The 24340-nt window shown below is 39.3% G+C and overlaps 1 protein-coding gene across 1 annotated transcript; it reads left to right on the top strand.

Annotated features, from left to right (window-relative positions):
- Positions 1–544: 544 nt before the first annotated feature.
- On the top strand, positions 545–23325 carry SLC10A2 (solute carrier family 10 member 2). The gene is made up of 6 exons (XM_007960851.3): positions 545–1089; positions 8607–8725; positions 14266–14354; positions 15563–15738; positions 17538–17695; positions 20760–23325. The coding sequence occupies exons 1-6, from the start codon at positions 713–715 to the stop codon at positions 20885–20887; spliced, it is 1047 nt and encodes a 348-aa protein (XP_007959042.3). The 5' UTR covers positions 545–712; the 3' UTR covers positions 20888–23325.
- Positions 23326–24340: the final 1015 nt, after the last annotated feature.

Genomic DNA, 24340 nt, shown 5'->3' with positions numbered 1-24340 from the left:
GCAAAACTATTGGGAGAGGAAACTAGATGGAGACCTGGGTCCCAGTTCAGAGTCTGACACCTAATTTGCAACATAATTTGGCACAGGGCACTCAACTATTCTGGACCCTAAACCCTTCTATTGAAAGGGAAATGAGGGAACAATATGTGTTCCTATGGCTCAGTCGCTCCAAGATTCTGTACTATTCAGAGTTGATTTTAAGTGTCACTTAACTGAAATTATCCAACAAACCTTCATGTCATTAAACATTAACACGGCTCTTTTTATATGGCTTGGTTCCTATGGTTCAATCCCTATAAGATTCGGTACTATTCCGAGTTGATTTTAAGTGTCACTTAACTGAAATTATCCAACAAACCTTCGTGGCATTAAACATTAACGCAGCTCTTTTTATATGGCATGGTTCATTATCATGCCAATAAATGATTAATCGTAACTCTCTGTCTTGACCAATAATTTTGCCGGGCTTTTATGATTCACAACGTGCTCTGTGTTGTAATGCTACCTCTTGAAACTGACATCCTAGCATTTATTGTTTTTTATTACTTCCCTAAGGTGGCTTTCAAAAGAGACACCAAGTGACATATTTTTAGAAGGGGTTTAAAAGTTTGATGGGGTAGAAGTAAACGTTGCTTATCTCAACTGGCAGCCGAGCCAGGGCCCAGGGACCAGCGCTTCTGTGGACTTGGCCTTTTGAGCAGCAGACCCAGCAATGAATGATCCGAACAGCTGTGTGGACAATGCAACAGTTTGCTCTGGTGCATCCTGTGTGGTACCTGACAGCAATTTCAATAACACCCTAAGTGTGGTCCTAAGTACGGTGCTGACCATCCTGTTGGCCTTGGTGATGTTCTCCATGGGATGCAACGTGGAAATCAAGAAATTTCTAGGGCACATAAAGCGGCCGTGGGGCATTTGTGTTGGCTTCCTCTGTCAGTTTGGAATCATGCCCCTCACAGGATTCGTCCTGTCTGTGGCCTTTGACATCCTCCCCATCCAGGCCGTGGTGGTGCTCATTATGGGATGCTGCCCTGGAGGAACTTCCTCCAATATCTTGGCCTATTGGGTCGATGGCGACATGGACCTGAGGTAAGATTATCTATCTAAACCTCTAACTACTCAATCACCTTGGAGTAATCCTTCCAGAAGCCTTTGGCATACTGAATGTCCAACTGATTTGCTACCCATCTAAAGTATGACTAAGGAATTAAACAGGACAGAATAAATGCATTCACATGCCTTCTAGCACAGCTGTTTAGCTATTTGAATTGGGGGATTTATATTTTGTGTTTGCGTTTTTAAATCTAACTCAGTTAACAGGGAGTTGCATAATTGCTGTTGATCTCTAGGAAAAGATTCAAAGCTTTTTTTAAAAAGTAATCTTTTCCAAACCACAAGCTGCAGCTGAGGAGGTTTATCCTGTTGGTAGCAGGGAAAAAAAAGAAAAAGAAAAATACACTTTCTTTGTAATGATGAGGAGCTCTGGGTGCAATCAGAAAATAAAACTGTTTGTCAAACATTAGAACCTCTAGTGAAACAGTGATCCACTCCATCAAATATAGCCAGTTCTTTGGACAAACATTTTCCTGGTATAAAACCTAAGGAAGAGTTCATATATTTGTTTCACCTCTACTGGCATTAAAAGTGGGGGAAAAGCCTACGGCAGCTTTTTTAAAAATTATGCTTACCTTACTATGAAATAAACAGAAAATGGTTTCGCCACTTCCCACAAAGTAATCTAAATTGCAATGTTTGCCCAATTCATCCTGTGCCAGTCTGAACTAGCACTGGAAAAAAAAAAAAAAAACTAATAGAAATAAGATGAAGCATTAAAGTGACGAGACTGAGAAATTTAATGCTGAAAGTTGAATAGACAAATGTCTTTTTTCTTAGCTCATAATTCCTCATTTCCCTTGAAAGGTATGCATTTCCTTCTGCAAACCATCCAGGTGCTAATGCAACGTGTGCTTATTAAATACTGTACAGTAGGCAATTAGCTCTGTTCATCCCCGGCTACTACAGGCAGAGGAGAGAAGCACAAAGTGTAGAAATGTAGCCACTGGATTGATAGAGTACCCAGTGAGCAATTAGGAACCTGCTGTCTCATTTCAACTGGTGCAGGTTTCTCCAGAAGCTTTGGAAAAGTCATACAAACCCTATACCTTCACATGGCTTAGTCTTTTACATAAGAAAGCACATGATATCCACCATGTAATTGCTTTTTTTTTTTTTTTTTTTAATTTAAGGAAAGCCCTATAAAACAACAAAGGATGGCAAGTGCTATTCAGATTTAGTTAATCTGTGAACCACAATATAGCAATAAGGTCTTTTTAGACTTCGATTTGGTTTGACCTGGACGCTGATACACAGAAGTGAGAATTGTAAATGCCAGCAACTATTACACTGAGAAAAGTGAGCTACATGGAACAATGGGCCTTGACCTCCAATAAACAGCTTTCTCATAATATTTGTAACTTTTAATGCAGAGGAGTTTTGTACCTCAATGTAATGCCACACATGGAACCCTTTTATAAGACAGAAAAAAATGTGTGTGGTGCTGGACTATTAGGTTGTTGAAATGAATTCTCTTCTGTCAGCTAAAAACAGTAAGATCTAACCTAAAAGCTCCAAGTTACATTTTTCTGTGGTTTTAAGGAAATCTTATTTCTCCTGAAACAGGAGATGATTATGTAATCCTGTCTACCTATCATAACAATTCCTATAAATCATTTTTTCAATAAGAACTAAAAGTAGAATATGAAGCCTTGGTAGAAACCTCCAGCTAAATCCGTGCAAATGAATTCTTCCAGCAAGTCAGAATAAGCCCTATAACGCAAAATGGAGCAACCTCACGTATCCAGAGCTCAACAAGACCCAATAAAAGACACTGCACACCCAAAATAAATTTCACTTAATCTCATAAACGCTTCTCATGCAGGACCTACATAACTATTTTTATTCTAAATCTCTGTTGTGCTATTTTCCAGAAATGAGAAGCAGGGAAGGAAGCAGAGTGTTAGGAAGGGCAAAAGAGCAGATCAAAATACCTACAAAGCAAAGCAGACACTGACAACACACAGCCATCTCTCTATCGCTTATTCTCTATCGCTTAATCTCTCTATCACATATTCTCTCTTAATATCAATTATTCTCTCTGGTTTCTGTAGCACTTATTCTAGTCTCTGGTCTCTGTATCACTTATTCTACAAACACAAGAAGTTGTCACTGTATTTTAGAATAACCGATAATCATGTTTGTCAGGATGGGTCTTAATCATTGAGAAGAGGTTAAATTATACTGCTATGTAAGATAATGATATTATGCATTGTGTGTTAGGAAAACAATATTCCAATATTTCTTTAATACAAATTAATTAAAAGAGTAGAACCTGAGTTATTGGGTAACAGTTTTCCAAAACTTTTTATTCTTCTGGATTAAGAATTGGATAAACTAAAGACTTCTGATAATTTATTTAGATACAATCCTATCTAACATTTATATTTCCAATTGTGTATGCTTAGAATTTTACCTTCTCCATCTCCACTTGAACTCTAGCAATGGCAAGAAGACATGACTGTTGATATTAACAGGCAGCTCCACTAATTGAGCTAATGCCATACAATGCCAGCAAAACCATTCCACCTGATTTTAACTCTTTTGGATATGGTTCTTGGGAGAAGAAACCAAAACATTTCCCTCTCACCCGATCATCTCTTATGAACCTGGAAAGCCACTGCATTTTGCAATCTCTGGTGACTTTGAAAAATAAAAAATCATAGACAATAATCCTTGATCATTGGAATTCAGCACGTACTATTTCAGCTCCTTCTCTGACCACTCCCAGCCTGGAAAGTTGCTTGTGAATCTGATTGGTGCACATATATTTTCACCTAAGTTACAGCTGTGCCATGGACATCACATGCACGAAAACATCAGGGAGAAGAGAAGGTGACATTTCAGGTGAATCTGCTGGTGGCTAAAACCCATAGTTGAGGGGACACAGAAACCTCTTATGTCCTTTGTGTCTGCTCTCTACCCAGATGCAGGCAAATATCCGGTGTCTTCATCCTTCTTAATGGCCTCAGCCACATCATGCAAGGACTTCTCATTTCCTTTCTTTGGCTTCCTCTTTGGGGAATCCATTCTTATGCATCCTTCTCCCAGTTGCCCCCAATTCCTTCCCTGCCACCTACTTTCTACATTCCTTTTTATGATTTTATAGACTTTCTTACCACATCCTTTGTTCTTTGGCCAAATGCTGTTAGATTTTTCAGCTTCCAGTGTAGCATTCACTGATATTTTAGATATTCAAGAAACCTGACCCTCTGGCTAATCACAAATTCACAGCAATAAATCCTTCCTATGTCAACCCCTAAATGTCTCCTGTCTACTCTGGGAGACCTAACCCAAAACTATTTGGCTTTTTCCTTTATTCTCCCTCAAAGTAACCAAAAATTGTTTCTCTCCAGTAGCATTTATTTTACTAGCTAATATTTATTAAACACTAGTACATGCCATGCACAGTGCTAAGTACTCAAAATACGTTGGTGTATTTCATCCTCCCAAGAATCCTCTAGAGTTAGTACTATTATTTTCTGCATTTGGCAGATAATAAAGTTAAGATTCATAACCTTGACCAAGGTCATTGAGTCAATGTATGCCTGAATCAGAATTGGAATCATTCAGATCTACCCACAACCCCTATGCAGGCTCATAAGCTTTCTCTACACTCTTTCCATCACTTTTCATTTCTCCAATTTCTAGCACTGCCTATATACACTACGTTAGATCCTTCACACTTGGCATTTTACTTCTAATATGATTACAGTCTTTTACATTGCTTAACACTGATTTCACTGAATTCCTCAACATTCACTAAATTTATATTGATTCTTTCTTTTATTTCCATACACGCGAAAGAAAATCTCCCTGGCAAGTCAAAATTAAGGCCAAGTGGTTTTTTTTTTTTTTTTCCTTATACTTTACTTTTTTCTCTCATTCTAATATAAATTCAAGGTAGTATATGTATTTTTTATATCCATGCCTTTTATAGAACTTCAGATTTTTTTGTGTAAGACGATATTTTCTTTTGCTAATTTACGCTCCTATATTACTTCTTAAAATTCATTATCTGTGAATTGTTTTGAATCTCATTTTGAGTGATTTGATTTTATTCTTCTATTCATTCAAATAGCATCAACTTCCAGCCACCTATTCGTCTGTTCATCTGCAAGGTCTCTTCATCAAGGCTGCTCACAAGTCTAAACCTTTCCTTCTCCCAATCCTCTTTTGTCCCTCATCACAATCCTTAAGAAACTGCTCTCAACAAACTCAAAATTATGATACAACATCATAGATTGTTGTAGCAATATTCAGAATTAAAGGTTTGTCAAGGATCTTCCAAAGAAAACCAAAGACAGAAAAAGACTTCCTTCTTTAACATTTTCTCACATTTTAAAACAAAAATTCTCAGACTTCTTTTCACTGGGATCCAGTTAATAAACCCTCCTCACTTCCCCACCAGACTCCCACCACACTCTAGAAAAAAACATTGGATGCACAGAAACAAAAGTGATTTTATTATAGGGACAACTTTAAATCCATTCTAATATATTTTTTAAAATAAAAGATAAAAAAGAGAACACTGAGAGAAGGGAGGAAGGAAGAGAGAAAAAAATCACCTTCAAACTCTAGTACTTTCATTATAAGTAGGACAAAGTACTGTTAATAACAAATTAACTTGTTTGTCTGGTGTACAATTCTGCCTTAGCATCTATTTTATACCTAAATTAAGTTAACCTATAACCAGAATAGATTGAACTGCTCAGAGTTTTAAATACATCCACAGCATTTGTTACTGTTATAACATTTTAGCTCTACTAAAACAAGTATTTTTATCCAAATTATTTAAACCTATTTTAAATGAGGCCATTCTGGTTAAAAATAAATATATTATTAGAGAAGTTAAGCTCTCTGATGAACTTTGTCCCACCCTGTGTTTTGCCAAACTGTGTAAATTTATCTACAAGCCTTGAAACGAAATTTCTCATTGTTAGCTCCTTTCTTAGTATAGTGTGTTGTTGTTGTCGTTGTCGTTGTTGTTGTTGTTGTTTTGGGGGGCAGGTAATATAAATATTTAGCATTTTCTTTCAAGTACACACATAATACCCTTAAGAAATTACTACTCTTGACAACCTCAATGATGACCTGTTGGGAGAAGGGCCTTTCAGAGAAATTTCTCATTTCTCTAAGTTTCCTGATTCTATTTGGTGGAACACAAAATATCACAAACATAGTAACATAAATGATCACAGCAGAGAGATGCAGGGTGCAGAGGCTCCTGCCTGTAATCCCAGCACTTTGAAAGGCTTAGGCAAGCAGATCACCTGAGCCCAGGAGTTTGAGACCAGGCTGAACAACACAGTGAAACCCCATGTCTACAAAAACCGTAAACATTAGCGTGGCATGGTGGCTCATGCCTATAATCCCAGCTACTCGGGAGGCTGAGGTGCAAAGATCACTTGAGCCCGGGCTTCAGTGAGCCAAGATAGTGACCCTGTACTCCAGCCTGGGTGACAGAGATAGACCCTATTTAAAAAAAAAAAAAATGGTAGTAGCAACCAGCTCTTAATAGAGTGCTTTGCGTTGTTCTAAGTGCTGGACACCGTTGGCTCATCCTATCCTTACAGCCATTTTAAATAAAGAAACTGGTAAAGAGAAGTCAACTAAATTACTCAAATGAACATACTAAGTGACGCGGCACTGCCTGCTTTCAGCCCAGACACTGTGTGGCTTTAGAGCTCAGGCTTTAAAGGCAGAGAATGTATGCTGTGTACAGATCACCTTGAAGAGGACCAGGAAGACTCACTCCCCAGAAATCTTTCTTTGACCCACTGTCTTAGTACTAGAGATAGCATGATTTGGCATTAATTTCTCCATGTAGAAAGCCTACTCAGCCAGACCCTCTTACTGAAATAAAACGCTCTGAGCAGGGATGATACCAGACACTAGTTCTTCTGAACACACATTTGCTAAATTGTCAGTGACTTACTCAGTGCTAAGAATTCAGGTCTACCCTGCCTGCTTGCATGCTTTCTTTTGATTTTTAAGTCAGTTTCTTCTTCTTTTCTCAAGCTAGGGTCACTTGGGCAGTAATTTTTCTGCTTTATGGCAACATACCGAGGCCTCCTCCCTTGGACATGCATTCTATTCCAGGGGCCCAGGAAGGCCGGTTCCATCTCAGCATGGTCAGACACGTGCAGCCCTGATGGTGTCGGCTGCTTCAAATGTGTTTGCTCTTTTTTGATTGAATGTTTGAAGGATGGCACACCCAGCGAACCTTATACGTTGTTTAATGATGACTTTTAACCCATCGTTTAATACTGTTTCTGACCCTTAAGAATAAAAGGGAAGGGAAGGATGGCAGAAGGCAAAGTGGAAAGACACCAAATATGGCCCATTGTGCTCAAGGCCAGGCCCTGAATACACTCCAGCACATGTGTATTTCTGTTCATCACACCAGATGATGCTATAGGTTGAGACAGATTCTTGCAGGACTTCCTTATCATGAATCGAAAATAAAAATTGTCTCCCATTCTGGAGGTTGTTTGTCTACTCTGTTGATAGTTTCCTTTGCTGTGCAGAAGCTCTTTAGTTTAATTATATTCCAACAAAACAACAAACAAACCCATTAAAATGTGGGCAAAGGACAGGAACGGACGCTTTTCAAAAGAAGTCACACATGCAGCCAACAATCATATGAAAAAAAGTTCATCATCACTGATCATTAGAGAAATGCAAATCAAAACCACAATGAGATGCCATATCACATGAGTCAGAATGGCTATTATTAAAAAGGCAAAAATTAACAAATACTGTCAAGGTTACAGAGAAAAAGGAACACTTATCTTCTGTTGGTTGGAGTATAAATTAGTTCATCAATTGTGGAAAGCACTGTGGCAATTCCTCAAAGACCTAAAAACAGAAATACCACTCAACCCATCAATCCCATTACTGGGTATATACCCAAAAGAATACAAATCATTCTGTTTTAAATACACATGCACACATATGTCCATTGCAGCACTATTTACAATAGCATACACATAGAATCAACCTAAATGCCCATCAATGGTAGACTGGATAAAGAAAATGTGGTACATACACACCATGAAATGCTATGCAGCCATAAAAATGGACGAGATCGTGTCTTTTGCAGGAACATGGGTGGAGCTGGAGGCCATTATCCTTAGCAAAGTAACACAAGGACAGAAAACCAAATACAGCATGTTCTGACTTACAAGTGGGAGCTAAACGATGAGAACACATGGACACACAGAGGGGAACAACACACACTGGGGCCTATCAGAGGGTAAAGGACGGGAGGAGGGAGAGGATCAGAAAACATAACTAATGGGTACCAGGCTTAATATCTAGGCAATGAAATAATCTGTATGACAAACCCCGTGACACGAGTTTACCTATATAACAAATGTGCACATGTAACCCCTCAACTTAAAATAAAAGTTAAATTAAAAAATAAAAATAAAACAGCGTCTTCCCTAGAACACACAGGTGGATGTGTCAATCTGCCCGTTGCCTTTCAGCGTCAGCATGACCACATGCTCCACACTGCTTGCCCTCGGAATGATGCCGCTGTGCCTCCTTATCTATACCAAAATGTGGGTCGACTCTGGGAGCATCGTAATTCCCTATGATAACATAGGTAAGTCGTCCCTCTGCAAGACCATCGACTGTTACCCTCAAACTCTCCGCTTACCCGCTACTAGGCTCTCAGACCAGGCTCACACCCAACTGTTATTACCCTAGCAGGAGTTTCTGCCCGATTTCATTATAAAGTCACCCCTGCATTTGAAGAGTGTTGGCAGAATGTAAATTCCAAACCTTGACCTTACGGGATCACCTGTCTTTTCTTCAATTTGAATCACCGGGGAGAGGAGTCCCCTCCCCAGCCCTGTCAGTCTGGACTGAGGAGGCTTAAGCTTTGGGGACGTGGGAGCCTCCACCTGTTCCTTAACCCAGAGTGTCACTAGTTCATGGTCATAGGATTTTGCATCCAGACACTTGAATTGAAGAAATTTTTTTTTCCTTTGAGATTGAGTCTCGCTCTGCCACCCAGGCTGGAGTGCAGTGGCATGATCTTGGCTCACTGCAACCTCCACCCCCTGGGTTCAAAAAATTCTCCTGCCTCAGCCTCCCTAGTAGCTGGGATTACAAGCATGCACTACCACGCCTGGCTAATTTTTGTATTTTTAGTGGGGATGGGGTTTCGCCATGTTGGTCAGGCTGGTCTCAAACTCCTGACCTCAAGAGATCCACCTACCTCAGCCTCCCAAAGTGGGATTACAGGCATGAGCCACCGCGCCCAGCCTGAAGAAATTTTTTAAAATCACATAATGGTTTCAAAATAGAGCACTGAGTAAGCAATCCAGAGTGTCACAATAGAAAACCACTAGATGAAACACACTGTTTCTAACACTCGACTGTGAGCCACACCTTGATGCAAAAGTTGATTTAATGGCAAAGTCTGTATTTCGTGCTCCAGGAGTCAAATTTACTGGTAATGACTCTGTCTCATTTCACCCCCATCCCAAAAAACTTATTTTCTGTTTCTGGGTAAACAAATTATAGTGGGAGATTAAGTTATTGTTGTAACTTAGGGACGAGGGTCAAGAGAAGAACAAGAGAGTTCCTGGTATACCAGGAATAGGCATTTCCCATAGAACTATCACGAATAAAAGACAAGATGTAGGCAAAATAGTACAACAATCACCAGGTACACTACACGCTAAATATCTGGATTGTTTTTCCCCCACTGACCTTGGAAACAAATCCCAATGAGCTGCCTTAAAAAGGTGTGGGTTTCCCATTGAAGAAAGCATCCAAGCAAAGGCTAAATGGTGAGTCACCTGGATGCTTGTAAGAGGGACTCCTATTGGGATGAGAAGCTGGGCTGAAATGCCTTCCATTTCCAAGAAAGACTGCTTCCATGATTTAGTGTGATTGAGGAAATATACAACTGAATTAGAACAAACTTTGTGAATACTAATTGGGGATGATCTGTATTACAATGTTTGTAGCCTCTTCTCTCTCTCCTACTTTTACCATTCCCATTAGACCATAAAAAAGAATTGTCCTCCTTGATATGCCCTATTCAGTGTGTTTTTTTGATATACAAGATTCTTCTGACCCCTGGAGAGAACCTTCATATCATATACAACCTCCTGACAACAGACTTTAGGGTGACCCTCCACAACCACCTGCCTTTGCCTTCACGCTGCTTGACTTTCTAGCTGCTCTCTCAGCGGACGCCTTCCACAGAGCTAAAAAGCATAGTTAACGTGAGTGGTTTATTATATCCCTCTCAAAGGACATGCCTGCTGAGTGAGGAATTTTGATTCCACATTACTCACTATAATAATTTAATAATTTAAGCCATAAAATATTCTCCTTTTGATATACATTCCCTTCTGGAAAATGACTCATGGAAATACTGAATAATTCTAACTACAGTGTGAAAGACATATACCATATTCTGTAATGTGAATAAATTTTGAAATAAGGAGAAAATGAAAAATCAATTTGCACCTCAATGGAGGAAACGGTCATCATAAAAGAGGTCAAGAGTGAAAAGAAAAGAAAAATAGGAAGAGAGAAAAGAAAAGGGAAAAAGAAAGAAGTTTCAAAAACAAAGATATTGTTATATGTAAAATGTTTATTCAGAAACAGAATGCTTGTTCCTCGGTATTGCAAGGAAAAATCAGCATTCAGACCAGAAGTTTTCACAGCAAGGCAATTTTACTTTCTGCAGAAAGAGTGCTCCTCGCAGATGAAACAATGGCAAGAGCACACCTGAACAATGGAGGGAAGCAATTTGTATCTCTTACGCAACTTGTCCCGACTACTGTGTCTCTCTCCATTGACTGGAACCAGACCTCACAATCTAAGCTAAAACTCGACTGGCTAATAATTGAAAACTTTTCTAAATAGGTATAGGCAATAGAGAACAAAGGAAAAGAGGAAGTCGCTTGTGAAAGGACTTAGAAAGTAATAATATTTCCAAATAAGGAAGGGTCATACGCTGTGAGCTGCAACATGCCTGTGAGCATGTTCAGCACAAATAACTTGGTTAAAGTACAAGGACACAGAATGTACTTATTCCTTTATATCTAACAGCTACATAGAATAGGGCTTAACAAAGAGTTATTAGCACAAAGCAAGGAGGCTTAAAGGAAGTTAGTCTTTAAAAGAAATTATTTCTAATGTTTATTATTATTATTATTATTTTCCTTTAACAAGAAGGGAAACTTTGAAGAGGAAACTTTTTACTTCCTACAGATATTAACCCTGTGCCCAGGCCTCCAAGCTCATCTTTTTTTGTTGGTTTTTCTAGTTATTTAACATAGAAAATAAATGAAATGACTGCTTCACAAGATGTTATCACTGCTTTCTAAATTGTGGCTCAGGGTAATTATTTGCCCAGGGTCACTAGGAAGCTGGAATAGCCCACAGTCTATTCTCTACACAGCTCTATGGGCAGACATGTTTGGCACAACTTCATGCTCCAGTGATCCAGTAAACACCTGAGAGCCCCCTCAGATGCTGACATCTGGATGGGGAGGAGGCAGACCGTGCAGCTGATACCACTAAAATAAAACTACTGCTGCAAATTGTTGTACTCACTCCTCTCTACTCCACATTTGTGTCTTGTGCCAAGAAGTTTATAGCCATTTCATCATTTAATTATCACAACAGCACTGCGAGGCAGACATAACTCTGCCCATTTTACAAATAAGGAAACCAAAGCTTAGAGGGGTCCAACGTCTTACACAGTTCCCACAGTTTGGGAATACAGAAATGTTCAGCTCCAAATCTATCTGACTCCCGTCCCACCACATGAATCCATTCACCACCACTCTCTTTCATTCTCATTCTTTCTACCTTTCCTTCCTCTAATATCTACTGTGTAAACTTGGTTAAAGACCAAGTTACGGATTCAATGTGTAACCATGAGTGGATGCTTTTCCATCTACATAGACAGGCACTTTACAGAGGGAGCATTAGCATATGAGGCATACATAAAACAAACAGAGCCTGGGGAAATAAAAGAACAAGATTACCGGCCCACTGGAGACCAAAGTTAAAACATCCACCTCTACAAGCAGGAGCCACACACTGTGGGTGTAAAGAAAAACAGAGTCCCTTTACCAGTCAACCCCAGGTCCCTGAAAAACTTCACCTGACCTCATCTGGTCAGCAAAGGAAAAGCAATTCTGCCATGGATTTTGGCAGGTGGTGCTGCTTGTGTGTTATCCCATTGGCTTGGGTTGCCTCAAAGAGATGAAGACTCTTAGCAGGAGGGGCCAAACAGAATCAGCACATTAAAATATAGGACGAAAACCTAACCACACTAACATTCCAAGCACAGGACTTGCACCTAGATTTAAGCTACCACATCACAAACAAGTCATATATTCAGATGGTTTTAAGACCTACAAACTTCAAAAATTTAGGCAATGGTCTAAAGACCCAGGACAGGGCGTTTCCTCCTTGTATTCACCTGTCCTCTTACTGCTATAAAGAATTATCTGAGACTGGGTAATTTATAAAGAAAAGAAGTTTAGTTGGCTCACAGTTTCACAGACGGTACAGGAAGCACGGCAGGGGAGGCCTCAGGAAACTTACAATCATGGCAGAAGGTGAAGGGGAAGCAGGCACCTTCTACATGGCTGGAGCAGGAGAAAGAGAGTAAAGAGGGATGTGTGCACACTTATAGACAACCAGATCACATGAGAACTCACTATCACAAGAACAATAAGGGGGAAGTTTGCCCCCACAATTCAATCACCTCCCACCAGGCCCCTCCTCCAACAGACCCCTCCTCTAGTTGTAATCGTCCAACTGGGGATTATAATTCAACATGAGATATGGGTGGGGACAGAGAGCCAAACCATATCACTCCCAAAACAGCAGGGTGCAAGGATACCCAAGAGGGGGTTTTCTGGGGCATCTCAGCAGTGCCTGTGTCAACGCCTCTCTTTCACATCCTTTTTTCCATTATTCCCTCCTTACTCCCCCGCACTTATCTTTTTTCCTACTCTAAGTACCCTTAGTCATTATTTAATTCTGCCGACTAATTTCTGTGCAAAAGTCATCACTGACCCTTATATTGCCAGGAGGGCTAGAAGACTACAAGGAAATTATGTTTTCATCATTATTGCATTCACTTTAAATTAATATCTATTGCCTTGGATTCTAGAATCTGTTTGCCAGTCCTAGCTCACTCTACCTAGTTCAATCAATACTATGCAACATCCACTCTCAGAATGTCACCGTTCAATATCACTTTCTTATACTGCTTTAAAAGGATGTTTGAAAAAGAAACAACCTATGAAAAGTTAGAAGTTGTTGGTGCTAAATTACATGAAATCAGCTATTGGACAAATGAGTGTTAAATAACATGGAGAAACAAACCATATGATGCAAGAACAGCAGTAAATTTAACATAGTGAAATTGAAGTATGACTCTTTTATCTGGCCGGATGAGCATGTTACTGCAAAGAACTATAATTACATGAGAGGTCGTCAAATATATTATCTCATGGAAAATTTAAAGCATGCTTTCTCAACTTATATTCTCACCTCTCTGCTGTAAATTTGAATAACTAAAGCTAGTTTTAACCAGAAGTCATGAGATGTCAGACTACCTGGTGATCTTGAGCTAATTTTGGGCATTTTCTTTCATTTTACAATATTTTAAATTTATTTTTTATTTCTACTACCATGAACTAGCAAACACATGTAAAATATCATCTTTGTATGCCACACACACACACACACACACACACACACACACACAAACCTTGGTGAGCTATTCTTCCTAGAACTATAAAGATCCAAACACTAAAGAAGTCAAGACTCTGACAAACTGAAACTAACATATACTGGCAATATAAGAAACTCTAAAAAATTAATGCAGAATTTAGTGAAAGAATTTATAGCATTGATATTATCATTTATCTACCAATAATATTAAATTATTTACTGGAGTGGGTGAAGAAGTAGAGTGAGTGTGTGTGTGTGTGCATGTGTGTGTGTGTGTGTGTAATTCTGTATACTGTTTTGTGTATTCAAGAAGGAAGACTGAAATACTACTTAAGCCTTCTTCAGGCCGTTTGTTCTTCTGTGTTTCTCTTTCCTGTGTCACCTGTTCTGCTGATGACATTGCCCTTCTGTTATCTTTAGGTACGTCTCTGGTTGCTCTTGTTGTTCCTGTTTCCATTGGAATGTTTGTTAATCACAAATGGCCCCAAAAAGCAAAGATCATACTTAAAGTAAGTATCCCAGTTCACACCGTTAAGTGTTCCACCATGACAATCAAAACGATAGGGTTTTCCATCCATGAAATGCTTTTATTCTCATTATATGATTACTGTTGAGTGGAGGCCTGAAGTCATCAGCCATGCAGTCTTCTCTTTTAGAATGCCCTTCTTTATATGTGTGTAGAGGAGAGAGCTGGGATCTCACTGTGTTGCTAATGCTGTTCTTGAACTCCTGTGCTCAAGTGATCCTCCCAAAGTGCTGGGATTACAGGTATGAGACACTGTACCCAGCCTAGCATGCCCTTCTTTATTGCAGTCACAGGAAAAATTTCTACCCATTCTTTAAGACACTCAACTGAACTATCACCTCCTGATTTTATTCTATTCTGTCCTCACCACATATTACTGTTATCTCTGTTATGTGAATTTGTGTTATACAATATATCTAAATGGCTTTCTTAGAAAATATGTCTGTGTCCGTATGGCCATTTCATTGCTGGCAATCAGTAAATGCTATTTATATAGTAACTATTCACTCCCCTTCACTAACTATATTCTAGCTAGATGATCTGGATGTAGTTGTAGATAATATAGATAGATTCTGCTGCTCAGGGGGCAAAGTAAGTCCATAGTATTCCTTACTTTCCTTGACAAAACATATGTTTATAATCTCCAAATTTTGTTTTAAATGTGAAAAGGAGAAAAAAAAATAGCAACAGTGCTTTTCATTTGCTTATACCTTTTTTAAAGTTGTATAGAGTTCTATACCCATTTTCTCATTATCATAACAATCATAAAAGGAAGCTGGGGCGAGATTTTATCCCCAATTACAAATGAAGAAACTACAGTTCAGAAAGTTCGTGATTTACTGAAGGAAACAGAATAGGAGTAGTTGAATCCGGAGGCCAAGTCTTCCAGGTTCTCATTGAAATGGGCTGTCTTTTTGTTCTGACAAGGATAATTTGCAGGCCAGAAAATATTCAGGCTAATTGCAAATGGATGCTACTTGTCCTGTTGTGTAATTAAAGCTTAAAACATGGGACAAGCACCAGGATTTCCAGTGGCCTGATTGCAGCCTCCCGGCTAGAAGCACACAGAAAGACAATTTTACCATCACTTTCCCCAAGGGCAAGGAGACTGCTGAGGTTTCGTCTCTGACAAGCATACTTGGATTTGCTCTGACTCATGATTGCTGGGTTCACTTGCTCCCTTTTTTTCAGGTTGGGTCCATTGCGGGCGCCATCCTTATTGTGCTCATAGCTGTGGTTGGAGGAATATTGTACCAAAGCGCCTGGATCATCGCTCCCAAATTGTGGATTATAGGGACAATATTTCCTGTGGCAGGTTACTCCCTGGGGTTTCTTCTAGCTAGAATCGCTGGTCTACCCTGGCACAGGTATGGCACTTTAGTAAACCACATTGGGAATTTTAACCTGTAATAGCTGTTGTATTCCTTTGCTAGAGTTGCCATAAGACAGAACCACAAACTGAATGACTTAAACAACAGACTGTTACTGTCTCGCAGCTTCAGAGACTAGAAGTGAAAATGAAGGTGTCACTGGATTGATTCTTTCTGAGGGTTATGATGGAGAGATCCCTTATTGGCCTCCCTCGTGGCTTGCAGACAGCCATCTTCTTCCTGTGTCTTCCCTCAGTGCACATCTCTGTGGCCAGACTCCCTTTTTGATAAGGACACCGGTCATTGGATGAGGGCCCCCTCTAATGAACTCATCTTAACTAATTATATCTGCAATGGCCCTGTTTCCACATAAGGTCACATCCTGAGGTGCGGAGTGTTAGGACTTCAACATATGAATTTGGCGGAGAGGGAGACATAATCAACCCAAAACAGCTGCAAACACTGAAGACAGGATCAAAATCCTTAGCCTTTCATCAATCACATTCATCCTATTTCTGAATATGTCATTCTAAATAGGCCCATTCATTCCGAAGTCATGCAAGTCCCCAGAAAGAAAATACTGACTGCCTCTTTTTTGGTCAAAGTATTCTGGACCATTCCACTTTCCGTGCAGATGGGGCTCTTCCACTGCTAAGCATTCTTATTCTCTGAGTGGAGTGACATTAATGAAAGCAGTTGGGCTGCCCTGGAATAGACAAGCGTTCCTCCAGCTGGCAGCAGGGTGAGCTCATCCTCCAAAGGCGCCAAATATTAGAAAGGGTTTTGCACTTCTGGATTTGACACTGGGCAAAAACAATTCTTTTTGACTAATCCATCGAATCCACAGGCAGAGAGAACACAGGTGTAGGGACAGATGCACGTATGAAGTTGGGAAAGAGAGGAGTGGCAACGGGCAGCGAGAAGGGCTCAGTGTTTGAGTCAGGCAGACCTGGACTTGCCTTCCAATCCTACCACACACCACCCGGGGGACCTCAGGCCCAGCACTCTCTCTGAGTTTTATCATCTGTAGAGTGGGGACAATAATTTCTACCTTATAGACTTTTTGTCAAGATTTAAACTTTTTTTTTTTTGAGACAGGGTCTCACTCTGTCACTCAGGATGAGTCCAGTGACACAATCATAGCTCCCTGAAGCCTCAGCTCAAGTGATTCTCCTGCCTCAGCCTCCGGAGAAGCTGGGACTACAGGTGCACAACACCTTGCCTGGCTAATTTTTTTTCTTTTGTCTTGTTTTTTTAGAAACAGGGTCTCATTATGCGGCCCAGGGTGATCTTGAACTCCTGAACAGTTGGCCTCAAGAAATCCTCCCACTTCAGCCTCCCAAAGTGCTGGGATTACTGGTGTGAGCCACCTGTTTAGCCCAGCCTAAACAAAACAAATTAAACAATAAAACAGCAACAACAAATACCGTATCTTGAGCATTTTCTGAGCTGCTGCCCTGTGCCCTACACTGTTACCGAAATCATAATTGAAAAGGGTGAAATGAATCCTCTTGGCCACTTACCGAACACTGTGGTAAATGAGCCAACTCTTCATATGTACATATTAAATATATTTATGTATATTATATACAATAGGTGATATGATGTATAATATACCTTAATAAGTATTAGATTTATTCCATAGAAAGTCATATATTGAATAAGCCTATCTTAAATATATGCATTAAAAGCAGGGACAAGATGCACATGTATGTACTTATTATTATATCTGCTTGTAATGTTTCACAATAACAAAACAACAGCTAAAACATATGCTCTCTTAACATCTTCTTTAGGTGCCGAACGGTTGCTTTTGAAACGGGGATGCAGAACACGCAGCTATGTTCCACCATCGTTCAGCTCTCCTTCACTCCTGAGGAGCTCAATATCGTATTCACCTTCCCGCTCATCTACAGCATTTTCCAGCTCGCCTTTGCCGCCATATTCTTAGGATGTAAGGAATCATGCCAATCCCTTTTTATGATGATCTTTGAAAAATCCTGGAGTTGCTAAAACAACATTTTTAAAAACCTCCCCGTTCCTGGTGGTGAACTGTACAAATACATGAGAGGAAAAAGCCACCGTCATGTTATCATGACTTTCCAATTGCTGATGAAAAGATGGTAGTTTTACCAAAAGATTCTAGCAAAGATTATTTTTAAGTGAAAAGTAATGGAGGTCAATTCTCTCCATTGACTTTCTTTTCCTATTAGGAAGGCAGAGGAACCTGTCCAGACCATTTTACCGTGCGCCTTCCGGCATTCGCCCAGGAACTCAGGATTTGGGATCTTTTTCAAAACATTGTCTTGATATGCTTTATAAATATAGGATATTTATCAGAAAACTGGTACACAAAGAAAATTTAACAGGCTAACTTACAAGGCAGATGTGTGTGTGTGCATATGTGTATACACACACACACACACACACACACACACATATATATATATTTTAAATACCCATATAATTGAAGTGGTTGAAGCAAAAATATTCTTCATGTAAAGTACTAGGTGTAGTTTAAGTAATTCTTACTTCTCCTGTCCTGTGACATGAAGCTCCCAGCATCTCCCATCAGGTCCCACCACCCACTGGCCTTCACCTAGTTGAAAATTCTTTCTACATTTTCCTTTCCAAGGGCTGATAATATCTAACCTCTATTTTTACATTCTATTTTTTTTTTATTAAAAAGCTAGTTTTTAAAGCCTCATGACATTTTAATGGGGAATATAAAGTGAAGGCACACAACAAAACTAATGTAAATGTTAAGTCACTAAATGTCCAGAGATACAGTTTGGTTTTGTTTGGTTTTGCTTTACCTTACCTTTTTTTTTTTTTTTTTTTTTTTTTTTTTTTGAGATGGAGTCTTGTTCCGTCACCCAGGCTGGAGTGCGGTGGACTGCATCATTTCATAATGATCTTCTTTGAAGATCTTGGCTCACTGCAACCTCCGCCTAGCAGGTTCACGCACCTCATTCTCCCACTTCAGCCTCCCGAGTAGCTAGGACTACAGGCACCCGCCACCACGCCCGGCTAATTTTGTGTTTGTATTTTTAGTAGAGACGGGGATCCGAGGCGGGTGGATCGGGAGGTCAGGAGATCAAGATTATCCTGGCTAACATGGTGAAACCCTGTCTCTACTAAAAATATGGTTTTGCTTTACTTTTCTACTTAACTTCATCAGCTCTTCAGCCTGCCCTCGGATGCGGATCTCCTCTGCACTACTGTCTTGAATGTCATTCTCAAAGCAAAGGCTTCCTTTCTAGAATAGAACACTCTGGATCCACTGAAAATATTCCACAGATTTATCGCTACTCCAGGAAGCAGGAGTCCAGGCCTAATTACCTTGTTTTCTGTATAATAACCTTGTTTGTACAGAGCTCTGCTAATTTGGCACACAGTGGGATTTTTCCAAATAATTACTTAATGGTATCAGTAGATAAGCCAGAGAAAGTGGACTGGTTGGTAGAACAATTAAGTAAATGCACTAGTTGAAAACTAACCCCAAAGAGATTGATTAATAAAAAATCAAGTTGAAGGAATGAGGAAAAGGGAGCACTCAACTTGGTCTTGAAATTTCCCACAGTTATATTAGTAAGTATAAAAATAAGGACGGAATCTTTGTTAAGTGTATACAATGCCTGGAAACATATTTTGGTGATAAGACTAGGAATCTAAATATTTTTTGGATAAAGGAGAGGAAAAAAAGAAAAGGGAAAAAAGGAAGGATGGGGGAGGGAAGGAGGGAGGGAAGGAGGGAGGAAGGCAGGGAGAGAAGGGGGGAAAGAAAAATGGATAAATAAGAAGTATAGTTTGGTTAAATGAAATCATTGGCATAAGTTTAAGCTGAAGGACTCTCAGCTCAAAACAGTTTATAATAAGTGGCAGATCTTCAAATTGACCACAAGCTCAATTAAATTCAATAGTGTGGTTCAGTGGCTTCGAAAATAATATATTACTAGAAGTTCAGGGACCAATCTAAAGGAGATATTGATCTTGGGTTAATAAGATCTTTGAAGCAAGTCATTGTCTCTCTCGGCTGTGTATCATAATGAAAGTTAACATTTATTGAGCATTTACTATTCTTCACAGACCATGCTAGGCATTTAATTTTATCTCACTTAATGTTTACAATTGCCCTATGAGGTAGATAATATTATTATGGCCATTTTATATGTGAGGCATTAGAATTTGAGGGACCCTATAAGTAGTATTTTCTGTCCTCCTCTTGCCTTTGTGACCCATTGAGAAGTAGAAGAAAAATCAGATATTCAGATAACAAAATAGCCCTTTCACTATGGATAAAACTTAATTGAAAAACATGACTTGAATCTGCAACCAAATGGGCTTGTTGAAACCACCCTTTCCTCCACTGCCTCACACATGTGCAGACACGTACTCACACATACATAGACACCGCAGGTCTTGCCTCGCAGGGCAGAGCCTACCCTGATGAGCTGACCTTAAAAATAAGCCGAGAAATGCTTGCTACCAGAGACCAGCAGCTAAACAGAAAAGACAAAGGCTGATCACCCATCAGCCGAGTCTCTTCTCTCCGGGAATGAAGATTGAATGAAGGCAGGGAGGGAACTGGAATGTTGTTCTAGTTCAAGTCCTTCTACAGCGGACCATCGAACCAAGGTCCCGGAGGTTGCACTGCACCATGTGTATATTTATTAAGAACTAGCACATTAACTGGGATATGGTGGTACACAATAAATCCTCGCTATTGTTCTCATCATTGTCGAGTACCACGTGCAGTGCTGAATGCCCGAAGAAGGCTTGTGGCTGGCCTGAGCAAATGTCTCATAAAGATTTACGCTAGGTCTTCCTGAAGTGCAGTCATCCCTCTCGCCATGAGTAACCATGGAACTAAGAATGGTGATTTCTTTCTCTAAGCAGCCTCCAGTCTACAGAAAATGTGATCTGCCATGTGAATCATAGGTTAGAATCTCTATGCAAAGTAATTTTGTAGTTTATTATTATAAAATTTACTTAACCACCTGTGTATTGTTTTCTAGTTTATGTGGCGTACAAGAAATGTCATGGAAAAAACAAGGCAGAAATTCCAGAGAGCAAAGAAAATGAAACGGAGCCGGAGTCATCGTTTTATAAGATAAATGGAGGATTTAAACCCGATGAAAAGTAGACATCAAGTGGACAAAAGAGACGAGTTCTAAATTACATTCTTAAACCATAACTATATTTAATTATTTGTCTTGGTAGGACAGTTGGCAGAAAAGAGTTGAAGTGGAAATCTGAATTTCATTTGAATTCATGTATTGGTTTCAGTACCAAGTGACTGGTGGCCCAATTCTTTAAAGGGACAAATATTGTTTCACATATATATACACATATGTTTTATATATGTATGTATACTCATATAGATACATTGTCATTGAAATATTCCCCCATAATATTCTCAAGCTAAACCTGACATAGGGAACACTGAGAATGAGAACTTCGTCACACCAAAACTGAATTCTTACGCAGAACCCCCTAGCCCAGAGATGAGGACCTGACTTTCTGTATGTTAAAGTAGATGTAATGAATTATTATTATTATTATAGTGGTCAAGATTTTCTTCAGTGTTTATGATTATAAAAATTGACACAAACATCTTTCACTGACATTTTAATCATTATTTTGAAAGCTTTGCAACCCATTTATTTATATAACTATGTTATATAACTATGTAATATAACACGGGCAAATATCTGACTTCTGTATTTTTAAAAAATTGCCTTCTCCAGGGACAGTCCAAAAGCAGAACTGAGAGGAAATTATTACAAAGTAGAATTCAATAACCATATTGGATGCAGGCTCTTAACTCAGCAGGAATATTGCACATCTGTTGCTCTACCTCAGGGGTCCAGTGATACCCACTAGATCTTTCAAGGAAAAACACAATTCTTTCAAGTGGTTTGGATTTGGCAAAGAGCTCTTCAAACCTGGAAGAGGGACTTCCTCAAGGTTTTCCTGTGTGCAGCGGGTCCACATAGCTAATATGACAACTATTCCGTTCACAGTGATCACCCACAGTAAGCAACATGGTCAGGGAGGTGGCAGGAGGCGCAAAGACAGAAGTATTGGGAGAAACAGCATGACTCTACTGGAGGAATTAATTCAATGGGTGATAATATAAAATACATAGAAAACACAAGTAACAGAAACCCGGTTGAAATGCTTAATTAGAGCCAATTAGATGTGCAGGAGTAAGTAGCATAAGAAGAATCAAGTCTGGGAGTGATCAGGAAATGAGTATTAAACAGTATTTGAAACAGAGAGCATGTCCCAGGGCCCTAAAGTCAGAAGGGCCCCACCAGCCAGGCACGTTGTTTGGATGCCGTAAGTAGGTGTAGCCAAGGGAAGCCACGAGCATCTGATATATGGCAGCAGGGGTTTCTGGTTGCCAAGCGGAAAATAACTTGTTAAGTGTTGAGCTTTCAATTATGAGATCGAATTTAATTTCCTTTCCCTCTTTCTGCAGCAATCAGAGTACACAATCTTAACCACTCGGTCCTTAGTGGTTTTGTTCCATTTTGCATTGGGTATTTTCACTGCCTCATAGAGTCCATTTCAAGTGTTTTGGCTGAAAGGGCTTTTTGCATTTGCATGTTCTGAGTTCAGATCCTGCTGGCGCACCCATGCACTATGGACACAGGAACTGAACTTAGCTCTTCCAGTAGAGGGATGAGGGATTCTGCTTTTAAAATTCATAGCATTTATCTTTTTCTACTAGGTTTCCATTTACAGTTGAATAAGTACTTCATATTTTTCCATCATTAGACAAATACAAAATGGACTAAATAATTTTAAGAGATAGTGGAGGAGAGGGGGTACAGATTTCCTTCTTAGAGAGTGTCAAAGAGTATGCTCCCAATGGTGGAAAGGAAGATTTTCAGCCTAGCGGCTAAGTACCTCCTACATATTTCTCCTCCCATCAGAAAATAGACAGGTGCACTGAAGGGACCCTGAGAACTCATATTGTAATTTCAACATACCCAAAATCAAGGGCCCAGATGCCAGCAACTGCAGCAAGCAGGTTTCTCCTCCCTGTTGATCCAGACAGGTGAACGAGACAGAACTTGGCTTTCTTACATGATGCGGTATCTTGTGACTTGTGTCTTTTTCCCTACCGTGCTAGTGGGAAGAAAAATAGCTGAGCTTTCTAAAACGATAGCTCTCTATTTTTAAACGAATTTGAAAAGTCGATTAAATTATGTATTTTATTGCCTCTGTGAGTATCATATTAAATGAATATTTTATTTTAAAGGCTTAAATAAATGAAAATGATTTTTGTAATGTTTGGTCTAGTTGAATCTTTGTGACTTGTGTCAAGATTTTCTCACTGCTCAGTTCTAGAGATACAAATAAGGTGGAGTTTCTCAGATATTAAATTGTTCTTTGAAAAGTGCCTGAAAGAAACTCTTAATTAAACACTCTCGTAATTCGGTCTCCCACTGATACTGACTGGGATTTTCCTCCAGAAATCATACGGGGGAACGTTAATTAAAGACTCTTAAAAATAGTTTGACAGTGATAGCTGATTTAAAATAATAATGAAAGTATTTTATGAACTTACATATGAAGTCACCATCTTCTACAAAATGGTGATGTATATACATATATATACGTGTGTGTGTATATATACATACACAATGATAGCCTATTTAAAATAATAAAAGTATTTCATGAACTTATAAATAAAGCTTTCACCTCCTACAAAAAGGTGGTAGATAATATATGTATATTTTATATATATGTCATATATATAATATACACATACACAAAGAATTATGGAGCTCTTGCATTAAAATCTCTCATAAATGAGACTTGAAGAAATTCAGGTTATCAACCTCATTTGACTCCTCCTCAAAGACATCAGTCTCTTTTCCATCTAGGAAACTCTCATTCTCTTCCAGCAGGAAACAATTTATCTCCTTGGAATATTTGGTATCCCATTGCTTCTCAATCCTTCACCTTTTCAAAAACCACATAAGTTTAGAACAACAGTCTTCAAATTGCAAACTTCAAACTGTGGTATGGTTACCTCTGGGGGTTCATGCAGTTGTTCAAAGGGTATGCAGGCATAGACAGGGAGTAAGTTTCCATTTCTTCAACTTCCAGATGTATGCCTTCCCGAAACTGCCCTGCCTGAAATGCCCAGTGTTTGAGTTGTCCTGGGTTCTCCATTTCCACCTCCTCTTTCACAGCCAGGCCTTATTCTCAGGCCTAATCTTACTATGGTACATTGGTCAAGGGTAGGAACATTTTTTTTAACACCAAGCACACAATTCAAAATATTGATACCTGAGAAAAGCTTATTTTTCCCAATTGTATAGATATGTACTCAATGACTTAGAAAGGAAGTATTTGGGCCCGTGCTGGAATATTTGTATAGGAATGTATTTCATGATTTAGAAATGAAGTATTGGGGCTTGTGTTCAAACATTTTGAATATATAAATACTATAAAGTGGTCTAGGAGTGAAGACAATTTTCCATTAACATGCCAGCACTTCCATCCCAATATTTAACCACAAAAGCCATCACCTTTGAGAGTAATACTGCAAGAGCAAACAAAGGAGCATTGGCTAGAG

The sequence above is a fragment of the Chlorocebus sabaeus genome, chromosome 3, assembly GCF_047675955.1.
Source record: "Chlorocebus sabaeus isolate Y175 chromosome 3, mChlSab1.0.hap1, whole genome shotgun sequence".
NCBI lineage: Eukaryota > Metazoa > Chordata > Mammalia > Primates > Cercopithecidae > Chlorocebus > Chlorocebus sabaeus.
Note: the sequence above shows the minus strand (reverse complement) of the source record. Positions and strands in the feature narration are given on the sequence as shown.

Bases quoted from the DNA above. Each gene is read 5' to 3' on its own strand.
- SLC10A2 (XM_007960851.3), top strand. From the start codon at position 713: ATGAATGATCCGAACAGCTGTGTGGACAATGCAACAGTTTGCTCTGGT. The intron at 14,355-15,562 runs GTAAGTATCCCA...CCTTTTTTTCAG, and splicing joins AAGCAAAGATCATACTTAAA to GTTGGGTCCATTGCGGGCGC. The intron at 17,696-20,759 runs GTAAGGAATCAT...ATTGTTTTCTAG, and splicing joins TGCCGCCATATTCTTAGGAT to TTTATGTGGCGTACAAGAAA.